The sequence below is a fragment of the Penaeus monodon genome, chromosome 15 (assembly GCF_015228065.2).
Source record: "Penaeus monodon isolate SGIC_2016 chromosome 15, NSTDA_Pmon_1, whole genome shotgun sequence".
NCBI classification, from domain to species: domain Eukaryota; kingdom Metazoa; phylum Arthropoda; class Malacostraca; order Decapoda; family Penaeidae; genus Penaeus; species Penaeus monodon.
Window position 1 is genome coordinate 41,418,832 of NC_051400.1, and position 210 is coordinate 41,419,041.

Here is a 210-nt window from a genome sequence, read left to right on the forward strand (position 1 = left end):
ATACATAACCCCCATCTATTCTCAAACAAAAGCACTTCAAAAACAAAATTGAAAAAGGTGGATTAGAATTAGACCTTCTTCCCAGGTGGCGTGTTGACCCCGTAGAGTTCTCGCATTTGGTTCCTCAGTGCAATTTCCTGGTGCCTTGTTTCGTTGATGTAGCGCTGGACTTCCCTCGAGTAGACTTCCCTGAAAGCACGATAAGTGTAG

The 210-nt window shown here is 44.3% G+C and overlaps 1 protein-coding gene across 1 annotated transcript in view; it reads right to left on the minus strand.

Moving 5' to 3' along the window:
* Positions 1-16: 16 nt before the first annotated feature.
* The window catches only part of LOC119582175 (trichohyalin-like), a gene marked incomplete in the record, with an annotated part of 11,107 nt that continues 10,913 nt past the window's right edge, over positions 17-210 (minus strand). Inside the window, 1 exon segment of the mRNA XM_037930411.1 lies at positions 17-189. Coding sequence (XP_037786339.1) covers positions 69-189 — 121 coding nt within the window.